Source organism: Papio anubis, chromosome X (assembly GCF_008728515.1).
Source record: "Papio anubis isolate 15944 chromosome X, Panubis1.0, whole genome shotgun sequence".
Lineage (NCBI taxonomy): Eukaryota > Metazoa > Chordata > Mammalia > Primates > Cercopithecidae > Papio > Papio anubis.
Genome location: NC_044996.1, coordinates 101,778,061 through 101,801,072, shown reverse-complemented (window position 1 = coordinate 101,801,072; position 23,012 = coordinate 101,778,061). Strand labels below are relative to the sequence as shown.

At 38.0% G+C, this 23,012-nt stretch overlaps 1 protein-coding gene across 1 annotated transcript in view; it reads left to right on the top strand.

Moving 5' to 3' along the window:
* The first annotated feature begins 1,478 nt into the window (after positions 1-1,478).
* Positions 1,479-23,012, top strand: part of MAOB (monoamine oxidase B) — a 79,884-nt gene continuing 58,350 nt past the window's right edge. Inside the window, exons 1-3 of the mRNA XM_009199377.2 lie at positions 1,479-1,515; positions 4,243-4,337; positions 9,001-9,138. Of these exons, the coding sequence (XP_009197641.1) occupies positions 1,494-1,515; positions 4,243-4,337; positions 9,001-9,138 (255 nt within the window). The 5' untranslated portion in view covers positions 1,479-1,493. The remainder of the gene's footprint in view (positions 1,516-4,242; positions 4,338-9,000; positions 9,139-23,012) is intronic.

Genomic DNA, 23,012 nt, shown 5'->3' with positions numbered 1-23,012 from the left:
GAGATTGTTGTCACTTTTACGAAAACTTTTCCAAGTAAACTTCTCAGAAGAGAGATGCAGTATTTGTATAATTTCATAATATTAAATATTAGTCTACCATTATTTGTGCGTGCTGTGCTATGATTATTCATCCAAGGGCCTGTCATGGGGACGTAGGGACTGCTTCTGAAAGTGCCAAATTACCATTTGTTTGTGAGACTATAATTGATACCGCATGTTAAATTCAAGTGTCATTAGGTTTTCAAAAAGATGAAGTGATGATAAGCTTGCTCCTAAATTGTTTGCAAAGGTTAAATATCTGTGAGAAAAGCTGGTATTTAAGATTCTTATATTTAGTCAGATAGCAGAATGTTTTAAGACACTGTATATCAATCAGCGTATATGTAGAGTTACTGTGTTTTTAATTTTTTCTTTTTTGTCCAAGGGTAGTGGTTAAGAGTTCAGGTTTTGGGTTGAACTCTGACTCCGCCACTTACTAATTGTGTAACCTACAGTTAAGTCACTGAATGTCTCTAAGCTGCCATTTTTTTCTTTTTAAAATGAGGATAATAATATTCCTCAGCATTGTGGTAAGGATCGGTTGAGCTTTTTGTGTAAAGCGCTTCACACAGACCAAAGTACTTCATGCGTTATGATGGTGGCTGTTATTACTGTGGGTATTTTAATTTTTTTTTTTTGAGACAGAGTCTCACTCTGTCACCCAGGCTGGAGTGCAGTGGCATGGTCTCAGCTCACTGCAAACTCTGCCTCCCAGATTCAAGTAATTGTCCCTTCCTCAGTCTACCGAGTAGTTGGGATTACAGGCGCCTGCCACCACGCCTGGGTAATTTTCGTATTTTTAGTAGAGACGGGGTTTCCCCATGTTGGCCAGGCTGGTCTTAAACTCCTGACCACAGGTGATCCGCCTGCCTCGGCCTCCCAAAGTGCTGATTACAGGCTTGAGTCACCGTGCCTGGCCGGTATTTTCATTTTTAACAAACAAATTGTTACTTGCATTTTTATCAGGAGATTATTGCATAAATGTTTAAATAGTGGCAATTACATTATCTAATGTTTTTAGGGCAAATGTATTTCTGCTACTGTATCTTTTTTTTGCAATAATATTGCACTTGAAAATTTCCATACTTCCCAGAGGATATATCATCTCTCATATTTTTGTTTCTATGGCAAAATGTGTTAAAAGTTCCAAACAACCAACATAGAAAAGAACTCTTGGGAAATAACTGTCTTGTAAGTGAGGGATGCTCTGTAGAGTTAATTGTCCTTGAGCAATCAAATCATTAGTCCTTTTATCATTCATCATTGAAGGAGGCTTTTGAGCTACCTCTTCTAGACAATCTTAATCTCCTCTTGACCAGTCTCCAACTCAGTTTCCTATGTACCCTAACCTTCTAAATTGCAGTGACTTCCCTAAGCCACTGATATTTGGACCAATTTTTTTTTCAGATCAATTTCTGGCAGTTGATTTCCAAAAAGCCTCTTGACTACCCCCTATGAACATTAGTGAGCTGAATTGTAAGTTATTTCCAGCAACACATTTTTGTGTTGCCTTTTTTAAAGATATTTTTGTAATTTTCTATTTATAATTGTTTAAGGTACATGAGCATAGAGAGCTCTGTTCAGTGATTTGATAAGCCCTTTATTTGTTTTAATAACTGTTCATATTTAGCATCTGATATTATTGGGTAAATGCATTTACTAAAAGACAGTACCTTTTGTGGAATACAAAATGGTTAGTGTATACAAGTGACGTTGTATTTCCTTCTGAACCCTTTTGTTTAAGCCTCAGCATGCTCAAGCAGTTTATCTCAATTCAGTGATAACAGCTGTTGCTATGACTGCATGTTATTTCATTTGTTGAACTGATGCTTGATGAGAAAAATGTCATTGTATTGTTTGTAATTTTGAATTTAAATAGAAGTGGTTTTTTTTTTCCTTATGGAGGTAAAATTAGGAAATTGGGGTTATAAATCCTGTGCCCTGTATTCCTAAATCAGGGTTGTGCAATGCTTGTGTACACTGCACGGGGTTCATGGACTTTGGAACTGTTACCCCATCAGCAACTGGAAGCATTGGCTCTGCCCCCAGTGACAGGGATGGGAAGATGGATTAACTCAAATAATGAAATGTCAAATCAGCCTCTCTAAAAAATGAGAATTCCTCCTTTAAGATCACTGATAGACGGTGACTGAAGTGTTGGCTTTTCATTATGGTTTTTAATGTGGGCTCCTATTTTATGTTATATGGATTCTTATAAACCACAACATACAGGTGTGTCTTAAAAACAAGTTGATCCAAAAAAGTGAGAAATATCTTTTGAAGTGTAGTTTCTCCCTGTAGCAAAAGTTGGAAGATGCCATCAATGAAGAGGATGGCCATGGGGGTCCGGGGAAGACAATGTTGTATAATGGCTGTGAATACAGATGCTGCAGTTAAACTGACTTTGTCACCTACTCCTTATGCGACCTTGGACATCTCTTTGGACTTGGATTTTCTTGGCCGTAAAATGGGAATGTCAACAGTACTTATCTCATGGGGTTGTAGAAGTTCATTGAATTAATTTATTAAAACAGAACCCAATATAATAAGACTATTAGCTATTTTATAGGAATCTTTTTAATTTTGCAGTAGTGGAGTCTAAAAAGCACAGAACTATTATTTTTGAAAGACAAGATAGAAGCAGTTTTATTTATGTTGTAAGGCACAAGAGCATCTTGGCATGGCCTTAATATTTGGTCTCATAAAGCAAATGAGTAAGGTAATTGGAACTGAGCACATTCAGCCCACTCGTCATGGGAAGAGCACCAGGTTTCTGTTCTCTGAGAAAACTTGCTAAATTCTGTAAGAGTGCTTTGTAAAAAATACAGTATTTTAAGAGCTTTGAGGTCAAAAACTACATCCAGAATGGATTAGTACCCCAAACTTTATACATGTACTCCACGCTATGCTTTGTCCTTTGTCAAAACGTATTGAACTCTGCATTAATGGATGTATCAGTCAGGGTTCTCCAGAAAGACAGAACCAACAGGATACGTGGAAGAATACATTTACTGGGGGAATTGGCTCCCACCATCACAGAGCTAGAGGAGCCCCATGATAGCTGACTGCGAGCTGGAACATGGGAGAAGCTTTCTTGGTCTGGAAGCCTCAGAACCAGGGACGCTAATGGTGCAACTCCCAGTCCGAGTCCAAAAGCCCAAGAGCCCCCTAGAGGTCACTGGTGCAAGTCTCAGAGTCCAAAACCCGGAGTCTGATGTCCAAAGGCAGGAGGAGAACAAGCATCCCGCTCCGGAAGGGAGAATGAGGGCAGAGAGAGAGAGAGTCCCCTCTTCTTTCACCTGTTTGTCCCAGCAGAGACCCAGCTGATTGGATTGGATGGGGCCCACCCACATTGAGAGCCCGTTTTCCTCTCCCAGTATGCCGACTCCCATGCCAGTTTCTTCTGGAAACACCCTCACAGGGACACCCAAAAACAATGCTTCGCCTGCCGTCTAGATATCCCACAATCCAGTCAAGTTGACACTTAAAATTAACCATCACAGTGGGTAAAGTTTATTGCATGTACATTTACCTCAGTAAAGCTGTGGGGTTTTTTTAAGAGCTAAATTCGTGGTGGTGAGAATGTAATAGGCATTCACTAAGTATTTTTGACTAAATTAATAGTTAAATTAGTCATGAATGGAATTATTTCATTCTGCAGTGATGGATCACATCAGGAAATCAAGATGCACAAGGGGTCGAATTTTATGTCCTTGATTTTGAAACTTTACGTCAACTTCTAAAAGTCCAACATTAATAGTAAATCCCAGTTCCTGGCACATGCTTTGAAGGCCCACTGTCCCTCAGTTTACCGGTTTTTCATATTTACCCTGAGAATGAAGTCAGTGACTGGACTTGGTCCTGTGTCTGTGACTCATATATTTCTCTTGAGCATGGCCTTGTGTTCTCATTTATATTATCAGACATGCAATTTAGACATTAAAATAGACATTTTGATATAGTGACAGAGGATGTGTTTAAGATTTGAGAAATTTACCAAAAAATGAAATCCCTTTTGTTGTTTCCAGAAACATCAGACTCTGGGCCTCTATTGACAAACCGTATCCACTTGTAAGTTGAATGTAACAATAGGTTGTGTACTTGAGCCAGCATGGACTTTTCTCATTGACTGTTAGCATGAGGAGCTTGTCTGGCATCCTTGTAAAATATTTGATCCTGATGTCTTACTGTCTTTTCTCCCAGGTATGGCAGCAGCCAAACTTCTGCATGACTCTGGACTGAATGTGGTTGTTCTGGAAGCCCGGGACCGTGTGGGAGGCAGGACTTACACTCTTAGGGTAAGGCATTAAGAATTCGGTGGACAAATATGGGACTGAAGTTGAGTTTGGGGCTTCATTTTTGGTTTTTCCCCAAAAAATCTTCAATTTCATTTGACTCTGAGAGGGTGAAAATAACTCTGAAACATTCTTTACAGCCTCTCTCCCAGTTTGCCTTCCTTTCAATTCTTCTGTTCCTTTTTGTCTTTTTATCTCTTGATATTTGGCCTCATAGAGTTAGGATTAAGAGGAAAATGGGCAGATATGTGTGTTCCTCTCTTTCTCTCTCTCTCTCTCTCTCTCTCTCTCTCTCTCTGTGTGTATGTGTGTGAAATGGGAAGAAAAATAACATAATTATTTGTACTTTCCACTCCTAACTTCAAGGCTTCCTTTACACCAACACAATCTTTCCAGTCATACAAACTAAACTTTTTGGAGAGATTTTCTCCCATTTTTAAATTTACTTTTCAAATTTTATTTTATTTTTAATTGACAAGTCATACTTGTATTACATTTATGGAGTACAATGTGATGTTTTCACCATATGTATACAATGTGGAGTGATTAAATCAAGCTAATTAACATATTCAGCGCCTCACTTTCTTGACATTTTTTGTGGTGATACATTTGAAATTTACTGTTTGTTATTTTGAAATATACAATACATTATTATTACTACAGTTACTGTGCAATGGATTTCAAAACTTATTCTTCCTGTCTAGCTAAAATTTTGTATCTTGGACCAGCAGCTCCTCATTCCCTCAGTTCTCACCCCCCAGCCCCTGATAATCTTCATTTTGCTCTCTACTTCTATGAATTCAACGTGTTTTAGATTCCACTTATAAGTCTTTCTGTGCCTGGCTTATTTTACTTAGCATAATGTCCTCCAAATTCATCCATGTTGTCCCAAATGACATTTCTTTCTTTTTAAAGGCTGAATAGTGTTCCATTGTGTGTATATACCATGTCTTCCTCATCCATTTATCCACTGACAACACTTAGGTTGATTTCATATCATGGCTACTGTAGATAATGCTGCAATGAACATGGGTGTGCAGATATCTCTTCGGCATATTGATTTCAATTCTTTTGGATATATTCCCAAAAATAGGATTGCTGAATTATATGGTAGTTCTATTTTTAGTTTTCTGAGGAACCTCCATACTGTTTTCTGTAATAGCTGTACTGATTTACATTCCCACCAACAGTGTACAAGGGTTCCTTTTCTCTTCATCCTTGACAACACTGGTTATTTTTCATCTTTTTGATAAAAGCCATTTTAACAGGTGCGAGGTGATATCTCATTTTGGTTTTAATTTGTATTTCCCTAATGATTAGTGGTACTGAACTTTATCCATGAACCTGTTGGCCATTTGCATGCCTTCTTTTAAGAAGTGTCTGTTCAGTTTCTTTGCCCATTTTTTAAAATTCTGGTTATTTGTCTCTTGCTATTGAGTTGTTTGAGTTTCTTATATAATTTGGATATCAACCTCTTATCAGATGTATGGCTTGCAAATATATTTTCGCACTCTATGGGTTGTCAGTTTATTTTATTAATTGTTCTTTTGCTGTGCAGGAGCTTTGTGGTTTGATGCAATTCCATTTGTCAGTTTTTGCTTTTTTTCCTGATCTTTCAGGGCCATATCCAAAAAATCATTTCCCTGACTAGTGTCATGGAGCTTTCCGCTTGTTTTCTTCAAGTAATTTTGCAGTTTCAGGTCTTATGTTTAAGTCTTTAATCTATTTAGAGTTGATTATTTGTGTATGGTGTTTGTATATGGTATAAGATAAGGGCCTATTTTTATTCTTCTGCATGTGGATAGCCAGTTTTTCCTGTACCATTTATTGAATAGACTGTCCTTTCCCCATTGTGTGTTCTTGGAATCTTCATCAAAACTCAATTGATTGTAAATGTGTGGGTTTATTTTTGAGCTTTCTATCCTGTTCTATTGGTTGGTGAGTCTGTTTTTATGCCAGTACCATACTGTTTTGATTAAAATTGCTTCATAATATATTTTGAAGTTGGGTAATATAATGCCTTCACCTTTATTCTTTTTGTTTAAGATTGTTTTGGCTATTTGTAGTCTTCTATAATTCCATATGAATTTAACGATTGTTTTTTCTGTTTCTGTGAAAAATAACATTGGCATTTTGATGGGGATTGCACTGAATCTATGGATCGCTTTGGGTAGTATGGACATTTTACATTATTAATTCTCCCAATCCATGAACATGGATATGTTTTTATTTATTCACGTAAACTAAACTTTTACCTGCCTAATTTTCCTTCTTGTTTTTGCTTCAGTTAATTTTTATATTTTTAAAAGAATTATTTACCAATTTATAAATACTCTTATTTTAATTGCTAGTTAGTTGTTTCAATTCTGACACTGTTGCCTAAAATTAATGATTTTCTATTTAAACACAAAGTCAAGCAAAGCAAGTTTCTCTGCAAGGAAATGCCCTACTTCCATACATTCAAGATATGAATAATAGACATAGATGCTACAGAGTATTTTCATTTCCAGAGAGATAAGACATATACAATTCTGACTCACAGTTCTTCTTTTGGAAGGATTCATCAATGATATATATCTGGTGCTTTGTACTCATTCTTTTTTGTAAAATTATACTTTAAGTTCTGGGATACATGTGCAGGGGTGGGATCTGCTGAGCTAGATCACTTGGTTCCCTGGCTTCAGCCCCTTTCCAGGGGAGTGAACGGTTCTGTCCCACTGGTGTTCCAGGCACCACTTGGATATGAAAAAACAAACAAACAAACAAAAACTCCTGCAGCTGGCTCAGCGTCTGCCAAAATGGCCATGGAGGCTTGTGTTTGAAACCCAGGGCCCTGGTGGCATAGGACTGAGGGAATCTCCTGGTCTGCGGGTTGTAAAGACCTTGAGAAAAGCATAGTATCTGGGCCTTAGTGCACTGTTCCTCATGACACAGTCCCTCACAGCTTCCCTTGGCTAGGGGAGGAAGTTCCCCAACCCCTTGCACTTTCCAGGTGAGGCAACACCCCACCCTGCTTAGGCTCACCCTCCATGGGCTGCACCCACTGTCTAACCAGTCCCAACGAGGTGAGCCAGGTACCTCAGTTGGAAATGCAGAAATCACCTGCCTTCTGCATTGATCTCACTGGGAGCTGTAGACTGGAGCTGTTCCTTTTCGACCATCTTGCTAGCCCTCTGTACTCATTCTTTACTTTGAGTCATCTCCTTTGTAATTGAATTTGTCCTCAAAACAAATATCTACTGAGTACCTACTATGAGTCAGGCACAGTAATCCCCCCAGAATGGCCTTGCTCCACAGACTTTACAGTCTCCCAGGGGGACACTGACTGTTATAATTGCCTAATTATAGCTTTTCAAGGAAAATGCTACAATGAGGGTGAGTGACAGCTTGGAGTGGTGCCATAGGAGGCATAAGAGGGCACCTTACCAGTCTTGAGAGCCAGAGGCTCAGATAAGCCTGAAAGCCTTATCTGTTATTGACCATGACATATATCCCCTAACCTAGTTATTTGTGATTTCACACAGGCCTCCAAACTTGGTCTAGCCCTTCTTGTCTACTGGCCATTGTTTTTGCCATTCTGTGTTCCTCAAATATCTCTTTTTGCCTTCATTGTATGGCAAAATCTTCACATACTTCTGGGATATTATCCCTTCCCACTCCAATCGAAAGCTACTTGCCTTTCTTCTGTGTTAATACCACTTACCTGTTCCACACAAGGACAATTATTATATGTTGCGGTACAGGTTTTTGCCTATGTACATCTTATCTCCCCCAGTTCTTGAAATCTTCATATTCCTTGAAAAATACAGCATATAAGAGTGCCTTTTACATAAAGAAGCTGGTTTAGTACAATTAGGTGCTGAATTTTTAAAAACATCTTTCTCTCATTTATTTGAGAAAATTTATTGGACAACTGCTATAGGTGTTTGGAATACTTTAGTGAGTAAAACAAAGATGCCTTGTGAAAATTGCATTTTTGAGGGGTAAGTGAGTGGGAAGCTAGACAAAAAATAAGCAAATAAACAAAAACAGAAAAGAAGGACCATTTCTAGTGCTTCTAACTAGTAAGAACCTGGTTTTTCTTAGACATACTCAGAAATAGGAAACGTTTCTACTCATTTTATTGTTCAAAGGTCACCCCTCAGTCATTGGAAATGAAGCCAATTCAAAACTATGTAAATATACTATAAAACATAAAAGCAATTTCAAAGTCCAAATTATGATCAAATATTCCCTAGTGCTATTTTCAAATGTCTGGATTAACAAATCACATAAGAAGTGATCGTTTTCTTTCTTGCTTTTTCTCTAGCGTTGGTCCCCTCAACGTTTACCTGAAGTACTGAGTAAAGAGATTCATCAACAATTCACAGCTCACAAAGTCAAAGCACTAAAAACCAAACCACGTTATAGTATATTGAAAATGATGAGGTTTAGAAGCTCTTGCCTATTCAGCATTCAATCAATTTTGCTTTAAATTAAAGATTGATTTAATAACTAAGTCATGTGAATGAAGTAGAGTTAAGAACAAAATCTAGTTTTTCATAGATATACCTTAAGTTGTATCTATAACTTGTGAAATGTCGATTTGCTTATTTCAGGACTGTCTTTTGCTATTTTATACATGTTTTACAAATTTTTTTTTTATTTTTTCCTATGGGGAAAACAGAACCAAAAGGTTAAATATGTGGACCTTGGAGGATCCTATGTTGGACCAACCCAGAATCGTATCTTGAGATTAGCCAAGGAATTAGGATTGGAGACCTACAAAGTGAATGAGGTTGAGCGTCTGATCCACCATGTAAAGGTAAGATCAGGCCAGACTTTGAAGGATTTGAAAACTTCTCTATGATGTTTCCTTATATAAATTCCAGATCGTTCTTTCAGAGAATCTTCTATATCTCTGGACAATGCAAATGTATTTTATAATGGCATTTCAGCCACTCGGAGATTCATTTGCTATTACAAAGGGGAATTAGGTGGAAATTCTAAACCTATTTAGAAAGGTTATTGATGAAGTGGTATTGTCCATGTGGTAAAATGTTTAACAAAACCCATAGAGAACAAACATTTGTGCTTTATTTATTAAATATCCATTTAAATACCTGGAACTCTTTTATATTAATACAAAAACCTGTGCAAAGTTTTTAAAATGCTGCCCTAGACTGCACATGGTAAAGAGTATTTGCAATATGCCTAATGAAATATTCTTACGTTTTATCATTGTGGCCTATATATCAGCTAAAGTTATTCTTCTTTGGAGATTGACATCAAAGTGGTTCAAGTCCCAGATCCTGTCTTTTGCAAGGAAGCTTCATTGTTCTCCCCGAGATTTCTGTGAATTTACTGGGTTTCTCATTCCTATGATCATTCGTGGCTCATGGTTCTGGCTTCCATGATACCTATGTTCATTCACATCTCATGGCCTGTGACTCTTTTCTTCTCTTTGCTTATGCCAACCTGGGTTCACACTCACCTCTTTGTCCTGATTTTTCTCAGACCACCATAAGCTGTGTGAAAAGCAAACTTGACTGAAGTTTTGAGCAATGGAGTTGGGGTGGGGAGGCTCTTAAATTTGTAGAAATACAAACAGATTAGAACTGAATGTTGGAAATTCATTCTAATAACCTCTTAGATCAAAGCATCCCCTGAGGATTTCTCACTGGTCACATTTCTCTGCAGATTCCAGTCTCCTACCATGCTGCTGGTCCTCAGACTCTCTTCACATCTCCCTGCTCCTCTGTTTTTCCAGCATCCTCATCTTGGTCCACAAAGTCACTCATGTTCTCTTGACAATCAAACAATCACCTAATCTGGGCCCCATCCAGGAGTCCCATGGAAGAACTGGCAGAGGTTTTCAATTTCAGTCTTTCCTCTCTCATCTTCACTTGCTCCTGTAGGTGGAAGTAAGCAGCGTAGGAACTTATTCCTCACTGGTAGAAAACACCCCTTATAAGACAGAAGAAACTAGCAACAGTCAATTTTGATTTATATAACAATTTTGACATCTTTATATTATTTGTGAGTGATAATATCGAGACAAATAACTGACCATAAATCATGAAACATTTAATAAAATGGGAACTAAGCAGCTACTTAATTTGGTATAATGTGGGTAAAAGTTTTCCTTAATTTATAAATAAATGTTTGGGTTGACCTTCAAATTTTATTTTATATTGGCCGGGTGCAGTGGCTCACGCCTGTAATCCCTGCACTTTGGGAGGCCGAGGCGGGCGGATCGCCTGAGGTCAGGAGTTCCAGACCAGCCTGGCCATCATGGCAAAACCCCGTCTCTACTAAAAATACCAAATTTTATATTATAAGCCTTTCCACCTTCCTTCCCTATGTGTCTAGGAGAAAAAGAGACACATGAATTAGAAATGAAAATCTACCATGGTGATAATGTGATTTGTTGAATATCAATCAACAGTTCTTAACACCCTTTGCTGAGTTCTTTGTTTTTTTAAATATAGGTTTTCTTGACCAATTTCTTATGTCTTATTCTACCTGTAAGGCTTGCGGAGATTGACTTCTCAGAACACTAGGATCTTTAAATTTCTCCAGTCAAAGGAGATGACCAGAGATTATATTCACTTGCCTGTCTTTGTGTGTACAGAGATTATTGTCAGCTCAGAGCTATGTCCAGGATGCTTTGTTTTGTCCTGACATTAAGTCCCTTGTCTGAAAGAAATTGCTGAGTCATCAATTCCAGGAATGATGTTACACTTAAATGATATTTCACAGTGATGGCCAAATGTGTTGCTTTTTCACTATTTCCATTACTCTATGTGCAGTTAGGAAAATACAAGTAATTAAGCCATAGTCCGTCCTTAATACGGGGTAAATGCATATGCCAATAATGCTCTTTATACTTAAAATATGTCTTACTGCTTTTTAATTATGACAGAAGTAAAGCATGTTTATTGTAAAAATATGGTTAGAAAATATAGATAAACAAGAACAATTAACAAATCCCTTTATAATATTATCTTGAGAAGATCATTCTAAAATACTCTCTTGGTTCATAGATTTTCATATTCCTGTATTGCTATTTTCTGACCTCTGCTGGAGGAAGTGGGAAATATCAATGCATTTTAAGAAATTGTATGCACATGCAAATGTGTGTATGTTTTATGTAGTAACTTACTCTCAAATTAATTATCACTAATGAGACAAATTGAAAAAATAATGATGCTGTGAAACAAAGGTTTCTGCAGTCTTGACAAAGGTGCCAATTTGGCCTCCTCGTGATCAGTCATATGCAGTGAAGAGCTACATGATAATACATAATGATGAAGACCTTATAGCTAAGAAGTCCTCCTCAAACTAAGTACTTGTTCTCTACCATCTCCACTTCCATGTCTTTGTCTACGTCATTTTTCTCATTTTTGAGCTGTAAAAAGCATCTCGGATGGCTACATTCATTTCTGGAATTATTAACAAGAACCTTGACATTCTTTCTCCTACTATGTACTAGAGAATGCAGTTGAGAAATTTGTCTCCTGTGTCATGGAAAGCAGTGCTTTGGGAATTTGAACATTGTCCTCTGTTACCTATTTTAATAACTACTGTCCCCGAGTGCAAACTATAGTTCATGTAAATAGATAGCGTATTTAGTCTTTGGTTTTTTTTCTTTTTTTCAGCGAATCTGCATGTATTTCTTAATCTGAATCCTGAGAGTATCAAGTATGCTACTTGCCATATTGTCAGATCCTATCAAAGGGATCTGCTTTTAAAATTTTTTATGTGGCTGATAATGGGAAATAGAGTTTTATGTGCAACTTTAGCAACATTAAGCTAAGGAACTTGGATATAGTGGTTGATATTGAAATGAATGAAGTGGAGCTACCCAGAAAAGGGGAAGGGTACAGCAGCTCATGGTGGGCTAACTACCCAAATGAAAGAGTGTCTTTCCTCAAGAGAGGATGACTCCCAGTATCACCAGTTCTGTCGCAGTTGTCATAGAAATGTTCTTCTGATAGAGGAAATGTGTTCATGCCGCCTCCATAATAGGCATCTTTAAACCCCTAGTGTGCTGTGATGAACAGGCTTCTGTCTCAATCTGATCTGTCAGACATGTTTGTATCTACTGAGTGGCATTCATTTTTAATGCTCTGTAGATCTGTTATATGTTGTTAAAGTAGGGTTTTCCAAAGACAACTTCATGAATAAAAGATGTGATACCAAACTGTACTGGGATTTAATTATCAGTGAGAAAGGGATCGCTTCAGCTCAAATCTATATAATTTAGAAGGTGTTTTCCTTACTTCTAAAGTCAGTGATGCAGCTGTTAGTACTTTACAATTATTGTTAAACATCTACTGAGATTTTTGATCCATTTTACAAATAGGCATGCTAATTTCCACTGGTATCGTTTGGAAGGCAGCTGTTTAGATGTCTTGGAAGTAACTTGAAAAAATTGTTTTCTTTTAAGGAATATTTCATAATTAAAAAGAAAAAGATAAAAACAAAAACTTCTTAAGGAATCCTGCTATATTTTGACTTATGTTTCTTTCTCTTTCATTGTGTGTTTACATGTGCACGCATGTGTGGTTGTTTTTGTTCTTTTGGGTTCTTTGAAGAAGTTGGAGAAAATTCTAAGGTTTGGTACAATGTAGACAAATAAAATTTCTCTGTCTCAGAAGCTTTCATCCATCTGAAATTTGAAACTAAAGTCTGGTAAAAGCACCCATGCAACTGCTCTGGGACTGAAGGTTGAACTGTTAAGAGTTTTGCCAATTTATAAAGATGTAGTGTGACTTAAAATTAAGAGCCCAACTTCATACTGATATTCATTTCCAAACTTCAGCTATCTGGAGAAGCTGAGCAAAAGGACATTTTGGTCTTAACCTACTTCCTAGTAGGCAGAAAAAAAGCTTATTGCCAAAGTCCTTTTTGTGTTGCATATGGTCAGCCTTCAATGCTAAAGACATGTGAATGAGGATTCATCTCTCAAATATGTTGTCTACTTGTTGCTGCCATAGCTGCTGTTGCTCAAACAGCCTCACAGAGGAGGACGCATTTGGCACAACCCCTCAGTCTTGCTGACAACTCCGAAATCCAGTTGAAAATATGATACACAAAAAGCACACAAAGGCAGAGAGGTGAAACTGTAGCTATCTATCTGCAATGCCATTTCAGTTAATCTCTGTCTGAATAGCCTCTCAGTACTAAGGAACAGCAACAGGATTAAAGTAGAAATATTGAGACATAAAATATGCAAATGATAATTGCATTTAGCAAATGGAAATCGTCCTGTAGTGTAAGGTCTTGGCATCTCCTGGAGATCAACAGGCCAGAAGTACCCAGTCTTCTCTAGGTCCTCAATATTCCCTTCTTCACACCCCCATCCCTGATCCTATTAATCCAGGGGAGCCTGGATCAAAGTCCAGAATACACTTGCTTCTCTCATGAAGATAGAAGTTTCCAAGAACAGGTTAGACCAACTCTTGTTTTTATTCAGGAACAGTTGCCCATTTTACATGAACTTCACACTTACCATGTTGAGCTTACCGGCTCTGTGAGTTTGCCCTTTCTGAAGTGGGCTCAATGAACCTTTTCTGTCACTTCCACCCACACTGCATTTCATTTCTTATTTGTTTGAAACAAATATGTCTTATTATGGAAAACTTTTTTCAAGGAAAAAATGTGGAGAATAGTAATTTTCTCTCTAGTAAGTGAAACACATTTGTCTAGTGATCATTCTAAAGCTTATGCTGTTATTCTGGAAACCAAAGTGCTCATTTGTATTCTTTAGAGAATACAGGCAGATCTTTGGCATGTAATAATTTGCTGAAAATTATGCCTTTGATGGCTGGATTTGGAGCAATATTTAGGGTATGAGATGAATTCATTTTCCGCCTCCAAGGTTTCCATTTGGAACTTAAAATATGGTACAATCAGTAAACATATTTTCTATGCATACACGCACATATCTGGATAAACTTAACAGTGACTATGGTTGTGGGTAACAGAGTTAGCTTTAAATTTTGCTAGGACTGGAGGGTAGACAATGTATGGAATTCAGTTAGGGTAGTGAAATTCACTAAGGGAAACAGCGATATAGCTTAAATCTTGTACAAAATTTTGCAGCTTCTATACCATGTGATTATATGGTATGACCAAGTAGTCCAAAGGAGCTGCAATGACAGGGGGCCCAGCTTACCAAAGGATGGTGACTAATAAGGGGACAATGTAACTGATTAAAGAGAGTTTTGGCAACTTGCACTACCAAGAGATTGACAGGAAGTGCAAGATGGCCTGAAATGTGTTAGCCTGCCTTACCATGTCCTCAGCAGAGCAGCAGCCTGCAGAAAGGCTTAGGCATGGATTCCCAGACTATGTATCACATGTCCTGGGCATTTCTCTTGGCCTCTGCAACCACCAAGAAGTAATAACAATGGTAGCATGACTCTTACATGGACATCTAGAAACTACCAAGTATTTCCAATCTCAAATAACTATAAGTTATTTGGTTGTGCATTAGAAGTATTATCCCCATTTAACAGGTGAGGACCTAAAGGTTACAGAGATTAATTGCAAATGACAAGATGCAATGGGGTCAGAGCATGAGTTGAGGCTTTTGGGTGTCACAAACACACCGCAAAGAGCTCACTGTCTGCTGGTTGGGGACTACTTTTTGTCATTTCCTTCTAAGCCTCAGCACCCAGTTGACCCGCCTTTCTTCTTGCCAAACTTGCACCCTCACATACTGGAAAAATCAAATTCAAGATCCTCCTTTCCTTAAGATTTTCCACAGTTGAGTAGTTATTCCACTGGCTCCCTCCAAAGCCCTGTATCCTCCTCACCTTCCTGATTATTCTTTATAAAAGTCTGTTTTTAAGTAGGATAAACAGTTTTCTGTTACTTGTACACCAAGACTTCATAAACAGTTGACTCTTGGACAATGTGGGGGTTGGGAGCGCTGACTCCCTGTGCAGTCAGAAATTCTTATATAACGCGACTTCCCCAAAACTACTAATAGCTTGCTGTTAATTATGTTGGTAAACACATATTTTGTGTTAAATATATTATATGCTGTATTCTTACAATAAAGTAAGCTAGAGAAAAGAAAATGTTATTAAGAAAATCGTAAGGAAGAGACAATGTATTTACTATTCATTAAGAAGAGGTGGATCATCATAAAGGTCTTCATCCTCATCATCTTCACACTGAGTAGGCAGAAGTAGAGGAGGAAGAGGAAGAGTTGGTCTTCCTGTCTTAGGGGTGGCAGAGGCAGAAGAAAATCCACTTAGAAGTGAACCTATGCAGTTCAAACCTGTGTTGTTCAGGGGTCAACGTTTTGTGTATGTGTGCCAAAAAAAAAAAAAAAAAACAAATGTATTACAAGTAAATGCTAACAACCACTGACATTCTTTCTAACAGTTTCTCTTAGAGCTTTAATGTTGGTAAGTACTTGATTGGCCTTCCAGATTATCCAGATTCTTGTACTTGATGTACAAGTAAAACTGGCAACAGTGTTACCAATGCTGTCTCGTTTTTTTCTACCTATCAGTCTTGTGACACCTGTTTTCTGGTTACATGCAGCCTCTCCACTAAGACAACAGCAAAAATTGGAAATTTTGTCATAGCAGCATCCTAGTTCAAAATATCACCAAGTGGTAAATCAAGAATTCGGGAATGGATCAGCTTTGGTGAAATTGGTGTTGAACATAAAATATATTTAGATAAAGATTTAAACAATTGGAAGAATTACAATCATAGCAATTTATGTAAATGTTATTTAAAATTTTTATGTGGTAAAAATTATATAATCAACAAAATCAGAATGTAGAGAAGGTAAGAAGGGAAGACACATAAGAGAGGTAACAGCTGCTTAAATCTTTCATAGCAATGAATCAATCTATACCAAAATGAATAGTTAATATACAGTAATTAATAAATTAATTAGGTGTGTGAAACATTTATTTGAAGTTTAGCACTTCCTTCAGTTCATTTCAGTTTATATTTCTTCTATTAAATTGAAGTATATTTCTATCATTTAAAATAACAAATACAATATGATTCAATTCTCGTATTTTTTATTTTCTCTTTTTTTCTCCCTCCTTCCTTTCTTCCTTTGTTGTTTTTTGTTTCGTTCCTGCCCTCTCAATCATCCATTTGTTCATTTATCCATCCATAGCAACCATCCATCCATTCATCTATTCATTTTTCTATCTTGTAGATGCTTATATAAGAGGTCTGGAATGTCATACACCAAATGTTACAGCTTTTGTTTTTTTTTTTTTTTTTTTTTGAGGCGGAGTCTGCATCATCGCCAGGCGGGGTGCGTGGCGGATCTCAGCTCACTGGCTCAGCCTCCCGGGTTTACGCCATTCTCCTGCCTCAGCCTCCCGAGTAGCTGGGACTACAGGCATCGCCACCTCGCCCGGCTAGTTTTTGTATTTTTTAGTGAGACGGGGTTTCACCGTGCTAGCCAGGATGGTCTCGATCTGACCTGGCGATCCAGCCCGTCTCGGCCTCCTAAGGGTGCTGGGATTACAGGCTTGGTGCCAGCGCCCGGCCACAGCTTTTGTTTTTAACTTGATGGTACAACATGGAGTAATTCGTTGCTTTCTTCTTTGTACTTGTTAGTACTGCCAAAACATTTTATAAAGAGCTCCTCTCATTTTTATTTTTAAAAATGTAATTAGACACAGACTTTACTTTGGAAAGCTCATGATCTATGAGAAGAGGTTAGGCCCAGTGTTTCTAGCAGATCTCTGTGCCTCTCACCTGCCTAGGCAGCAGTCTCCTGGGTTACATATCCATTAACAATCACCAAACTGCTTCCAGCCGGGCTTAGTGACTGAGCTTAGATCCTTTGAGTTCAGACAGTCTAGATCCCAAAGCAGCTGTTCTAATGCAGAACCTCAAAGGCCCTTATCCTGCTATTATTGCACTGCAGAATTTTCTGAGTATCTCACACACACACACACACACACACACACACACTCCATTATTGACCTTTTGTGTGTCCTTGGCCGCGTTATTTGTGCATTTGTGTTTTGATATCTCTGTTTGAAAATAAGTGTGTTTGTACCTGTCCCACTTAGTACTTTGAGGTTTAAAGAAACAAGATGTTAACAAGACACTGATTAACTTCATTGTCACGAGGCTGCTGTGGTACACTGAAGATCCTAAGAACATTTTGATAGGAAGGATAGAGTTTGTTTACTTTCCTTTTGGAAACAAACTTTTCTATAAGGTTCTGGGGATTCTTAGTAGCAAGTAAGAATGTAAATGATAAGACACCAGGTAGGATGAAGCTTTACAAATTCTTTTCAAAAGAGTGCCAGGCCAATAAACTTATCCTGAAAATATTTTCATGGGCTCCTTATACACGGAACTGTGAACTTTCCCCCTTAAAATCCAGTATTCTTTTTCTTCTGTATTATTAGTAGGCTAGGAGGGAAGCATTTGGCTTCTACTAAGCTCACATGCCCACACAGGCTAAATAGATCACAGGAGAGATAAATAAAGCGACCTTTTCTGGCTGTATTACCTTCTAAGTTTCCTTCAGCCCCAGTCAGATTTTTTTTATGCCCTGGAATATGGGACAATGGCTATTATTGGGGTCAGTTAAGATCCTTTCCTCTGGGTCCCTAATTGGCCGTACTGGCACTCCTGTAGAGTCAGGAATGTCTCCTCCTGTCAGAGACAGGAGGCATCTCAGGATTTACCAGTCTCTAAGAAAACCTAAGTTCAGAGAATTAAAATGCATTACGTTAAAAATCTCTTTTGATACATGCATGAAATCTAAAAATATTAAAATAGCTTACAACAGCACAGCCCAATCAAAATTTAAGATGTACATTGGTAAATTTATATTCTTCTAGTAGCCATATTAAAAAGTGAACAAGATGAAATTAATTTTAATGATACATTTTATTTAACCCAGTATAGTCAAAATATTATTTAAACTTGTAATCATTATAAAACATTATTAATGAGATATTTTACGTTCTTCTTTTGTACTAAGCTTTTAAAATCTGATGTGTGGTTTCCACTCACAGCACATCTCAATTCGTACCAGGCACACATTGCTTAATAGCCACATGTGGTGAGTGGCTACTCTATTGGATGGCACAGGCATAAAAGGTTAGTAGATCCTGTGTATTTTTGCAAACATTGCTAATCCATCTTAAATTTGTTAAAAAATAAAACCCGTACAATACATATGTCTAAATCTCACAACAGAGACCATACAGTACATCGCAAATTAACTTCCTTTATTCTGGCAACTTCAAATATCTGTCATCACAGATAATCCAGAAGTAAACAATAAGTGAAGTTCCTTATGTGCTCATTGCTTCCTAAGGGTAGGGAAACTTTGAATCACTTTGAGAATACAATCCTAGGTACACAGGGAGATGCTATGTCCTGGGATTTTAATACATTAGAAAGTGAGCAAGCTGGAAGTAATTGAGATTGACGTGGTCAGAGAGACTACCCTAAGAGAATGCTTTGAACACTTCCAAAAACCTTAAAAGACACTGCTCAATAAATTCAAGGGAATAAATTTATGGAGAGCATAGAGACTTTTCATATAGTGTCATTATTTTAATACATTTGCTCATTTGTCCCTGTCTATGACTAACTGAGGAGAAACAATATGGCCCAAAGTGCTATAAATGGTGATTATCTTAAAATACAGTCAGAGAAGAGTCCAACAAGTAATGAGTTGTAGAGAAGATAAACCTATAGTTCAATGGAAGTTTATTTACTCTTTTCACCTTTTAGCACACATGCTTCATGTAGAATTCTAAGCAAAAGAACTGCAGAGTGACCTGGAGCGTTTTACTGCTGACATTTACTATTTCCCCTTTTTTAAAGTTGGCAAATGTTAAGGGCAGTTGCTACAGACAGCTTCTACTCATGTGCAAACCGTGAAAAAAAATCACTATTCATTGTTACCTATAATTTAGGCTCTCAAGTGAAACCAAATTCATATGCACATGGTGGCTCCTGGAAATTCTGTTCCAAACTCAATTTGATAATAACAATAACCAACATCTTTTGAGATTTTGATAGATACAAAGCACCATTCTAAGCAGTTTATATGCATTATCTCACTTAATGCTCAGAAAAGCCTGATGATTTTCGTTATTTCTCCTTTACAAAGGAGAGCATTGAAGTACAAGGCATTTACACAACTTGCTCAAGATCCCCCAGTTGGTAAGTGATGGACTGGGGGCTTTAACTCTGATCCATCTCACTCCACCATCCAGGGATTTGGCAGCTCAGCTTAGGTGCAGGCCAACACAGAGATTATACTTAAGAGTGGGTGAAGTCTCAAGAAAGACAAGGAAAAGGATAAGGGTGCTGAAGACTGAATTGCAGGGCAGGCACTCATCCCTTCTCCCCGTTCCGCTCATGTTCTTGCTTCCTAATGCTGATTTATTTTTTCATCTTATGCCCCATCACTGATTTTCTTTTTATCTCCATTTGACCACCTGTAACTTTCTTGATCTTCCAGTGGAGGACACTGACATGAATCATCTATTTGGTCAAATCAAGGACTATTGGGAAACATTGAATCCTCTCATCTCATTCTTAATCCAGGAATTTAAAAAAAGTATTAAAGCTGCTCATTCTAGTGAGAATGCTGAAACTCTGTGTCACACAAGATAAACGTAAGAATAGACAGCTGTACATGTTTCTTGGGCTTATTTCATGTTTCCATTGCAAAGTATAAACATAATAAGGTTAGAAGAAGCATTGCTTTCTGTATAACTTCATGCTTAGGCAGAAAGGAAAATATAAAATTACATATTTAAGGGTGACCTATGTGGAGTCGACGTTTTGGCAATTGAAAGGATGTCATTATGATACCTAATAACCTTGATCCTTTGGATTAGAAAGGATGAGAGTCCATCTAAAAACAACAGGTTGTTTTTAAGCTGCTACTTTTCTTTATGAGGCCAGGATAGTTATGCTGCTGCTATTTTAGGGACCTCATATTTCTCCCTGATTGGTTCCAGGCATTTCTCCCAGATATCTGTTGACATCTTGTCTATGTATCCAGGCTGGAGCTAAGGTTTCTTGACTGTAGAACCCTGGGAGAAAAAGCAGTAAAAATAAATAAGTTATAAAGATAATGAATAAAATTAAATCTTCATCATGACCTGCAAGTACCTAAATGATATGCCCCACCAATCTCCCGGCCCAGCTCACCCTGGTCCAGCCACTCTGGCTTCTAGTGTGCCAAGTTTATTCCTTCCCCTGGACTACTGCATTTCGAAGCAGATTAAAGATGGGTGGCTACACATTCTTTGGTAGTCTTCCCATGGAAAGGGAGAGTTGGGTTCCATGCCTCCTTTCTGTGAATCTGGGAGGACTCTGTCACTGCTTTGACCAGGAGAATATGACTGAAGTTATGCTACTTCAGTTTGGTGGCCCAGGCCTTAAGAAACTGGCAGGTTCCACTTTTGAAACCTTGAGTTACACCATGTAAGAAGTCCAAATACCCTGAGACTGCCATGCTGGAGAAGCCACATGTAGGCACTCTGTTCATCTGTACCAGCCAAATCCAGCCTTCCAACCCTGCTTACAAAGGTACTAGACTTGGAAGTGAAGCTGCGGCAGACATCCAACTCAGTTGAGCCTTTGAATGACTCCAGCCCCAGCTGCCATCTGACGCAGCCACATAAGTAAACTCAAGCAAGAAACTGCCCAGCTGAGTTCAGTCAACCCACATAACTGTGAGAGAAAATAATAGAGTGATGCCTTAAGCCATTAAAATGTGGGCTTATTTATTTATCCAGCCATTGATAACCAAAACACACTTGTTCCCTCCACTTGAAATGCCCTTTCTTGGGTCTCAACTCAAATATCACCTCTTCAGACATGCCAGAGTAGCCTCTCCCACCCCCACTGGTATTCTCTATTCCTAATTTATGCCTTCTCTGCTTTCTTATTTTTTATAGCACTTATAAATTATATCATGTATATCATATTATACATGTATTTGTTTTTGACTACTTTCTCCTGGTAGAAGGCAAGTTCCATGAGGGCAGATACTTTGGTTGGAATATGTCCCCAAACTTCATGTGTTGGCAACTTAATCCCCAGTGCAACAGTTCTGAGTTGTGGGGCCTTTAAGAGGTGATTAGGTAATAAGGGCTCTGCTCTCATTAATTGTTGCTGCTATTGCAGGAGCGGGGTAGTTAATTGTGTGAGTGGGTCTGTCATCGCAGGAGTGGACTCCTCATAAAAGGATCAGTTTGTTCCCTTTCCTCTTGCTAATACTTGTGACTTCTCACCATGTGATGCCTTCCACCATGTTATGATGCCACAGGAATTCCCTCACCAGATTCCAGCACCTTGTTCTTGGACTTCTCAGCCTCCAGAACTATGAGAAATAAATTTCCTTTCTTTATAAATTTTTCAGTCTGTGGTATTCTAATATAGCAATACAAAATGGACTAAGGCAACAAAATTATTTCTTGGATCAGGATGTGGCAGTTGGTAGGCTTTAGGTAAATGTTTCTTATGTAAATGATTGAAAGAATGCGTCTTTGCCCGTATGTGAGCCTGTCCCTTTTAGAGCACAATTGGGCAGACTCTGATTTGGCATCACTCATAGGAGAAAACAGAAATATTTTAGTCACAAGTACTCTAGTCTTACAGGAAAATATGTGCCACCTAGTATGGTGTCAAGAAACCAGGAGGATCCCCCACCTCAACACTTAACACCACCGGCTCCCACCCAGGTTCCACAAATAACTTTGTCCAAGTTCCACAGTCAACTTTGTCCACAGTTGAGTTACAGATAAATTGGAGATACAGAGGCAAACAAAACATAACAAAACTCCCTGCTCTTGTGGAGCTTATGTGTTATCTGGGGAAGATATAAACAAACAAATAAAATATGGAGAAAAATATTTGTATGCCTAAAATAGAATTAGCCATGTTTGATTTTATAATTGCTTTTCACTTGCAGTAACAGGCACAATCAAGAAATATGGCAAAGTGCGGAATAAAAAATGCTATAAAACATGGATCTTCTTAAATGAAGTTAATTCAGATGTAACAAAAATTCACATATTATGTTCCTTGAAACTTAAAAAAATGCGACTTTAAATGTAACACTCTCAATTCTAATGGGGATATGAGTTGACTTTCAAGTATATTTTAGAGCTCAAGTTTAGTTAACCAATAACTTGCTGAATTATGCAAAGAGCTTTGGCTTTCAAAATCTTATTACTTTTCCCCTGTCAAGATTTAATAATTTTTAGTAAGGGTTTGAACGTTTTAACCAGATATGCTAAATCTCCCAAATGCATGTATAAGATGTTATTATGTTAATAGCAATGTACATTATAGTATCTGCACACATTGGAAAAAATATATATGTGTTGTATTAGAAAGCGATGAGTGCTATGGAGAATGGGAGTGTGGGGTTGTGTGAGAGGGTGGGATCCAATTTCAAGTAGGATAGTCAGGGAGGGCCTCACTGAGGAGGTAACATTTCAGCAGAAAACCTAAAGGAGGGGAGAGAGCAAAAAAAAAGTGGCTATATGGGTAAGAGTGTTCCAGCCAGAGGAATGGCAGGTTCAGAAGCCCTGAAGCTGTTTTGTAAAGCTCATGTTTATGGCACAGCAAGGACCCCCCTGTGGCTGGAGTGAAGTAAACAAAGGAAAGCTGCGGGAGGGAAGCAGTGATTCAAAAAAAAAAGAA